At 39.9% G+C, this 9054-nt stretch overlaps 1 protein-coding gene across 1 annotated transcript in view; it reads right to left on the bottom strand.

Annotated features, from left to right (window-relative positions):
- Positions 1-990: 990 nt before the first annotated feature.
- The window catches only part of med21 (mediator complex subunit 21), a 29444-nt gene continuing 21380 nt past the window's right edge, over positions 991-9054 (bottom strand). The window contains exons 4-5 of the mRNA XM_062483717.1: positions 4646-4746; positions 991-1971 (exon numbers count right to left, since the gene is read on the bottom strand). Of these exons, the coding sequence (XP_062339701.1) occupies positions 1792-1971; positions 4646-4746 (281 nt within the window). The 3' untranslated portion in view covers positions 991-1791. The remainder of the gene's footprint in view (positions 1972-4645; positions 4747-9054) is intronic.

Below are 9054 nucleotides of genomic sequence, written 5' to 3'. Positions count from 1 at the left end.
CTCATACTTATCTTTCACACTCACAGGCGGCATGGCTAACCTAATCATCACATATGAAGCTTAATATATTTAGAACAAATTGAAATATTGGGCCATTGCAGATTGGCCATCTGATGAACATGGCAGCCATTATTTGATTTATAAAACCAAAACATGAGCAAAATAGCTTGAAATTAGTTTTCCCAGTGTGATTTTGAAAATGTCTGAATATTGGGTGATAAAACACATATCTAGGAAAAGTCAAGAAAGCAGGGTCCTGGAATTTGATTGAGTGCGAAGACACAATTTATTTTCTCTAGTTTCCATTGACCGTTAAGTAATTTTGTTCAAATTACACATGTACAGAAAAGATTTTCATCTTTAATATATTTTATCCATCAAGATCCAATATGTGATTTAGGTGTTCCCTTAATTTTTTAATCACCTGTTTGTGTGTTTTTTTTTTAAGAACTCTAACCATTTTATTGGTTTGTATGTATTGTTGACATTTCTTGTGCCCAGAGTTCCTTTACGTAATAGTATCTCTATTAGGGATGCACCAATATGAAATTTCTTGGCCAGAATTGAACATAATGCAACACTTGGGCAAAGGCCAACTACGTTTGTTCATGGTTACATGTATTATTTTTTTGTGCATTTTTTTTTCCACTGCATGAATTAAATAGCGGAAAGGTGCCTTTTACTTTTTGTCTTGCTTAAAAATAAAAATAAATATTTTAAAATTTATTTTACATAAATGTCTACATTTTACATACATAGAAATTTATTTTCTATATATATATATATATATATATATTTAGAAAATGCAAAATGTGGATAAACCCACAACAAAAGAATAATAATCCTAGACATAAGCCTACTTCTTCAGTAGTTTGTTGACGGTCCCTAAACATTTTCATTGGCTAGGTGGCTTGTTGTAAAGACAATGTGTGCGGTGCTAAACCCTGGGTGAACGTGTAGTAAAGTCGGCAAGATAAGACGAGACAACACTGACTGTCCAAATATCTGTTGAATATTTAATTTCAAACTAACTTTACAATGGTAATTTTTGCATCTTTGTCGAACACTTTGAAATGCTTCCTCACTGTTGACATGTTTACTGCATTTATAAAGCGTGCACGTCTCACTCCACACTGGTTGCTATTTGATCGTTTCATTACAAATGTAATTGTTAGGTAACATTTTCAGTCTTTTCACATGTTCGGCCGAACATCGCAAGTGCTGTTTTGGGCTATTTTCGGTTGTTAAACATTCGGTGCATCCCTAATCTCTATACAATCTCCAGTTAATTATGGGGTTAGGATTCAAATGGTAGTGTATGACCCCACTTTAAGTGCAGAGCTGTGAGCTTAATGTTGACCGTTTAAAATGGTGAGCATTAATTGATTTATCAAATACTTAATTAACGTAATGAGCCATTTAATTTAAGCATGGTGTTGCAGTTTATAAAAATGGTTATCAAACATTTGGTAATATTGCTTTACATCATTTTGTAGTAGGCACACAATCTGATAATGAACAAGCAACTCCAAAAACAACAGTTCAGACAAGGACACTGATCTATCATTCGTTCAATAAAACAACCAACTAGTATTCACTGAATTCGTAACATTCCAAACACACAAAGGAAAGAAGGGCAATCCATAGAATCACAAACTTGCAAAACCAATCAAAGAAATCAGTGCCATCCCACCAGAAGACACTTCCAACAAATTTCATGTTGTAAAAATCTGTCTTTTGAAGCTGAAACCTGGCCCAAGAAAAGTTAATGTCCAATATGCAGTGTCAGATTCAGAATTCAGGTGGTGAGGGCTGGCTTAGTCCTCCACTTCGAGTGCACAGCTGTGACTGAGCTATGTCAGCCAGAGCGCTTTGAATTTTCTCTAATAACAAGTCCCCACGGTATACAACCTCCTCTAAACGGGTGGCTGCCTCATGGTTCTCTTCCTCCAATTGTCGCAGACTGGCCGCCTGAAATAAAAAATTCAAGGTGAGGATGAATAACTGAGGAAAGTTTAGGACCGGGGATATAGACAAAGACATGAGGGGTTAATAGAAGGATTGAGGATTTTAAGGCTCAATTTTGAGCCTTAAAGGTGAAATCTAATGAGTAAGTACTTTTTATTTGTCGAGTACATATAAAAAAATTAAGAAATTGGCCTCTCCATGTGGTCATTTTATTAAAACTATTCATTGAATTTAAATAAAATGTGCCATATCTTGATATGTATTGTTATTGGGATATGAAAGGATCTATATCAGGATATGAGATTTGTCATATCGCACAGGCCCTACTGTGAACTAAAATAAAACGGCACATTATCAGTAATGCATTTAAAATGCAGAATTTTTATTTTATTGCAGGTCGAATTAAGGTGTGTGCCCCTAACATTTTCAGTTGGGTCACTTACTCAAAGTGACCTGTGTTACTTATCGCAATAAGTGACACATGCTGATGAAAAAAAAAAGTCTGCATGTCAGTAATCGCACTAGATACCACCCATAAACAAAGACGCGTGGTGTTTGTTTACTGTAAGGTTGCTATGGCGGATATTTATTATAAAAGACAAATGTGTTTCTTCTGTTAAAACAATTAACAATGAAAATCTAAAAGATTTGTTTATCTACAAGTACTTCATGAGGGAAATAAACAAAGTAGCCTCATTATTAACAGTGTTGACTACAATCAATTGTAGTTAAGACCACCTAAACCGAGACCAAGTCATGACCAAGACCAGTGTATCGAGACTGAGACAAGACTTTGAGGGGTCGAGACCAAGTGAAGACCAGACCACTCAAAATACACAAGTACAAAATACAATAAAATCGCCACTGGTAGGAGGACTGATTGATAAGTGCATCATACATTTAAGGCATTTAGCTAAGACTTGCATGTACAGTAAGTAATGTCACATTAGATAATGTATTTTAACTCAAGCTTGTGTGGTGCGTCGCTGTACATCAGTTGTAAAAATGTCAGTAAAAAAACGGACCCATCTGCAAACGATGCAAGCACACTCCACAATTTTCCCAGAAATTGTACCCTCTCTAGTTACATTAGTAATTGCATTGCAGTTCGATTTTTAAGGTGTGCCCCTACATTTTCTGCTTGCGCTCCTAAAATTCTCAGTCAGGGTCTACGGTCCTCTTAGTAAAAAAAAGTTAGTCTGGAGCCCTGTCTGTACACCTATGTAGGTTTTCCATAAAAAATCAGCTGTTTCCAGCTACAATAGTCATTTACAACCTTAGCAATGTGTACACTGTATTTCTGATCCATTGTATGTTATTTGAAAGGATAAAAAATATGCTTTTCTTTCAAAAACATTCCTAAGCCAGGTTAAGATGGCGGCGATGAAGGCTGCCTCGGTCGTTAGGTGCGCTCTTTTTTGTCTTGTTTTGTCTGTTAATGCAGTGTTCTGCCAAGATTTCCGAGGTTCTCTAACAAGAGAAGTACTTCTAAACATCAGGACTACAACTCCTGTGGATTGTTTCAGTCACTCCCCTCCGGCAGAAGGCTGCGGTCCATCAGGACCAATACCTCACGCCACAAAAACAGTTTCTTCCCTTCCGCTGTTGGCCTCTTCAACAAGGCCAAGGGACCACACTGACTCTAATGACTTCCTGCTTAAAACACACTGCTTTTTGCATTGCATTACAACATTGTATCTTGTACATTTGTATTTTTTGGAATATTTGTATTTTTATATTGTAAATTACGGCAACTTATATTTTATTTCCACTTAGTACTGCTAGTTTATGTACCCTTAGTATAGATAGTCCACATATTTAAATTTTAGGTCACTATATGTTAATTGTATGCACCTTCCTGCCAAAGCAAATTCCTTGTCTGTGCAAACTTTCATGGCGAATAAATCCCATTCTGATTCTGAAGTGACCCCAAACTTTTGAACGATAGTGTATATTCAACCACTAAACCCAGCTCTTGCACAAATACAGACCAAGTTTGTATGTAGCTAGCAAATTATCCCCATGTGGCAGACATATGAACTGGTAAACGTCAAGTATCAATTTTGAAAACATTTTCAGAACTTCATAAAATCTTCCTCCATGTATTATTTTTTTGCATTAAAGTCTTTATAAATGCGTTGTGTATCAAAAAACAATGCATAGAGATATGCAAGGGCTTGCAACAAAACGATGCATTCCCAAAGCAACTGGTGCATTTGATGTGGACAAGGCATTATCCAAACAGTTATTAGCTATGTTTGCTAACTACTGCCGTTGCAACACTGATGTCTATATGGTTGGGGATGGAGTCAACCAGCTATTATTCCTACCCATTTCCCATCCGGTATAAAACGTGGAAACTTTCAAGAGGATTTTCTAGTTGATTGAAGAGGTACCAACATTCAAATAAGCACATCTCCTTCAAATATTATTGAAGTATTTAATATCCGATTCCAATGTATGATGCATAATTTGAAAGCTTAAACTTTCATGATCTGTAAAATGACCATGACCTAAATACCCATATGTAACCCATGTATCTTACTGGGATGTCCATGCATATACCAAGCTGTAGTCCTTTGGACAATGTACTGTGTTAATATTTGTATCAAATTTTATGTTTTGCCGGAGAAGTCATTACTTTCTTCAAGAACCATGTTAAACTGAACCTACATACCTGAAGAGCTGCTGTGGACTCTTCACTGGGCAGTGAGTCAATGAGTACATCCACATCTTTGGCGGTCCGAGCAATGAGTGCTGCGAAAAGCTGAGCATACTCTAGGAAGAGTAAAAACAGACAAATAATGTACCTGTTAAAGTGTTTGATATTTAGACATGATTATTAACATCTATTAATCTACAAGATTTTTTTTTTTAAATGCATTGCACGTCTACCTCAAACATTTAATTAAAAAAAAAAGTTTCATCCAACAGCTTAACCCTTGTGCTGCCTTCGGGTCACATGACCGAAAGGTTCACAACGAACCATCGTTGTGTTGGGATAATTTTACTCAATACAAAAACAAATAAAAATACTTTTCTTTTAACCTTCGCGATGTAGGGGGTCTGAGACAGCCCGGCCGTTAAAAGAAAATGCTTCACTTTGTTTTTGTATGCGGTAAAGTTGTCACAATACAACGGTGGGTCACAATGACTGATGGGTCAGAATGACCCGAAGATAACACAAGGGTTAAAATAAATAAATACAAATAAATTAAATACAAAGGGAGAATTAAGTGTTAATCCTACTAGTGCACAGTGCCCGTGATGCAGTTGGAAAGGGCGTGTTCAGGGAGTGGCCTGCACATGCCACCCCTGGAATCTGATTGTTGACCAACACTTGCCAATAAATCAACAGAAGAAGAGCTGTCGGTCAACCACATTCCAAGAAATCTGTGGGGATTCCGGCCTACATTTGTTACGCCTGGTCTTGTTTCGCTAATAGCTTCTTGTCGCTCCTGAAAGATGTGAGTAGACTTGATACGCATACTGTGCCAGCGGTTAAAAAGGTTTTAGCTGTAGTAAGCCAAGACGTTTGCCCTGTCTTTTTTGACTTGCATGATGGTTGTTAGCAAACCTGTCGTTGTTGTTTGGTTATTGACAACAATGCTAATGCTAGGTGTGTAATTTGACACAATAACTGGCATGATTGCTTACACACCCAGCCAGTATAACATATGGGGAAAACATGCAAGTTTATATCAAGCGTTAGTTTTGCATGTCACATTCATTCATACATAATTAGAGTTCCTCCGGTAGGAGGGAACCTATTGTTTTTTGTTGGTATTCCTATTATTATATTTCTCCGCTAAATGGCTCAATAGCTCAAAAAGTCCTTGACCTGATTTTTTCACATTTGGCCCAATGATACAACAGGTCACTCACTACTCCCAGACGGCTAGTGGCCCATGTGCGCCCATAGGTGGCGCTATAAGCCACGCCCATAGGTGGCGCTACAAGCCACGCCCATAGGTGGCGCTACAAGCCACGCCCATAGGTGGCGCTACAAGCCACGCCCAAAGTCTACGCGATTGCCCCAGCGCCCCATTACTCCAAAATGCCTCTTAATTTCTCATGGGGAACAAAAAAGCCCTAAGAACCCATATGGTCCGCCATGATAGATTTTGCTGTACTGTCCAAATTTGGTACAACCTTCAAAACCCTTCTCCTCATGAACCATAGATCCAATCGACTTTAAATTTGTAACAGATGTGTAGAATACATGTCTTTATATAGGGTGACATGGAATAAGAAATGCAATACAAAATGGCTGAAAGGGGTGTATTTATGTAAATGTCCACTTTTTCTCAATATATTTTTGTCAATAAATCAAATATAATTTTGACTGATGGTTTTTCAAACCTAATACGGTTCAAGATGACATCACATTACATTTATGCATTTAGCAGATGCTTTTATCCAAAGCGACTTCCAAGAGGGTGGGAGTCAGGTGGCTGAGCGGTTAGGGAATCGGGCTAGTAATCAGAAGGTTGCTGGTTCGATTCCCCGACCGTGCAAAATGGTGTGTCCTTGGGCAAGGCACTTCACCCTACTTGCCTCGGGGGAATGTCCCTGTACTTACTGTAAGTCGCTCTGGATAAGAGCGTCTGCTAAAATGACAATGTAATAGAGAGTTTTAAAAAATTCAGCTGGAGGTGGTGCTTGGTCATCCAGGCGGAGATGTCTGTAAGGCAGGCCTCGAGATCCCCGGATCAGTCGGGGGGAACGACAGGTACAGCTGCGTGTCGTCAGCATAGCAGTGGTAGGAGAAGCCATGGGAGGTGATGATTGGTCCAAGCGATGTGGTGTACAGGGAGAAGAGGAGGGGTCCAAGGACAGAGCCCTGTGGGACACCAGTGGATAGCTGGCGGGGGCCTGACACTTTGCCTCCCCAGGACACTTGGTAGGATCTTCCCAACAGGTAGGATGAGATCCACTGAAGTGCAGTGCCAGTGATGCCCATCTCAGAGAGTCTGGCAAGCAGGATTTGATGGTTAACCGTATCAAATGCTGCAGAGAGGTCCAGCAGAATGATGACGGATGACATCACTCTGAAGAACCATAAACAATTTCACCTTGGTATGTCAATATACGATTGAATTCAATAGAATTGCTCCACAGCGAGCACGCTCCAAATTCTCAGACTCATCCTGCCCCTTGACACTAGGGTGACCACCTGTCCCGCTTTGCGTTGTGTCGCACAGCATTTTCACCCCTTGTCCTGCACGTCGCATATTGAAGATGCTGTGCGATACAGCGCAAAGTGGGACAGGTGGTCACCTTACTTGACACGCTCGAGCTTGGCGAGACGCACACACATCTTTTCTGGAAATGGTGTGCTGACCAAGCCCCCACCATCAGGTTTTAGCTCCTGTTTCAACTTGCTTCCAAGCGCTGCTCGCCGTTACGAATATAAATTATTTTTTCAAATTGTTGTTTTCAACTGGAATCGCCTGATAGCCGTGTTGGATGCAGCCACGTTCGGTAAGTCATGTCACCTATTTTTACACATTTTAAGCTAGAATCAATGATTGGATTCGTGAAAGTATACTACTCTTGAATTATGGCGAAGGTTTGAGTATTTTCAGACCTTTAGATCGTGAGTCTGAAGTGATGGAAAACCAAACTCGAAAAGTAGCTAGGTTTTTCCCTCTGTGTTTATAATTAGTGAATCATTTTGCATCTCGGCGACTTCTTCTCCAAAAAGGTCGAGAAGGGCAGCCTTTAGAAGATGTGGGAATTGTGCTTTTAGCCAGATGCTCCGATTATTTTTGTGATTTGTGGAAAACTTGCAAGTGGAGTGAGACTGCGTCCCGGGGGTACATTGTTTTGAAGTGAGCCTCAGAGTCAGACTCGGCTCGCTCACTCACTGGCAGTGTGTAAACATTTTTGTATTTCACTCAATTCTAATCCAAAAACGTCAGGGAGAACTGCTTTTTGTAGACAAGAGCCTGCTAAAGATAGCCAGTACATCTGATTTTTCAAGGCGAGCCTGTTTCATTCGTCATATGCCCTGAGAAAGCGACCTACGTTAGCCAGGCTAGTTTTGCCAATTTCAGTAGGTCAGGCTATTTAAAAAGGTCTCTGACAGTCAGAATCACTGTTTACAGGCAAAGGTCGAGCTGGTCATTTGTCAGATGTGTATATATATTGACTGGTTTAGAGCTAAATACTCTTCTTGACTTTGCATGGGTCTCCATCAGGTCAACACATTTGGATTCAAGTTCAAGTACTGCCACTGCATTTCACAGTCAAAAGTCAAGTAGTTTAAAGTGTAGATGGAAAAAGCTTCATTTCACTACTGACATGGACCCTTTCTTCACTTTTACAGGTCTGGAGGGTCATGCAGAGGCCTGCTCAACAGAGGATGCTGAGAGCAACAACAGAGGATGCAACAGAGGATGCTGAGAGCAACACAGACCCCTTTTTCTGGACTACCCCTCTCTAGCTGGATAGCTTCTCTTTCAGCCCTGACCCCAGGACAGCTTCATCCAGCTGGCCTGCAGGCCCTGCTTGCCCCTGCCTGCCAGCCCTCCAGAGACAGACAGACCCCACAGACACAGTAGCTCTGCAGACTGCTTTTTTGAGGACTGATGAGAAAGGACAAAACAGCATTTTTTACTTTGATGAAAGTCTAAATGTTTAATCCTTTCCATGTCCCAGTATGCCAAGCTGCTGACTTTTAGTGTCTTTAGTGATGAAACCAGTTCAAGTGATAGACTTTTGACCTGAATCCAATGATTATTCATCCGAATAAAAACCATTCAAGAGAAGTACTGCTTCTTTATTAATAGTATTTATGTATATATATATATATATTGCGCAGCTCCCCCTGTCAATGATCTAGCACCTCCTCAGCACCTGCATAAAAAAACACTGGCGCCGTCCCTGCCCAGGGTTGATTGTAACTGGTGTTGGAAAACACATGTAGTAGGGCAGAATAGAGAAACTGGGAAAAGGGTGCTGGTGTCCCCAAAAACTGTTCAGAATGGGCAGAATATATTAGATGGCATTGTATCGAGGCCCAATTGGAGAAGAAGCCATAGGATATTTATAATTGTAGCAGGCCATTAGATCTGTTTTAAA

Source organism: Osmerus eperlanus, chromosome 17, assembly GCF_963692335.1.
Source record: "Osmerus eperlanus chromosome 17, fOsmEpe2.1, whole genome shotgun sequence".
Taxonomy (NCBI): Eukaryota; Metazoa; Chordata; class Actinopteri; order Osmeriformes; family Osmeridae; genus Osmerus; species Osmerus eperlanus.
This window is presented reverse-complemented; position numbering and strand designations above follow the sequence as displayed.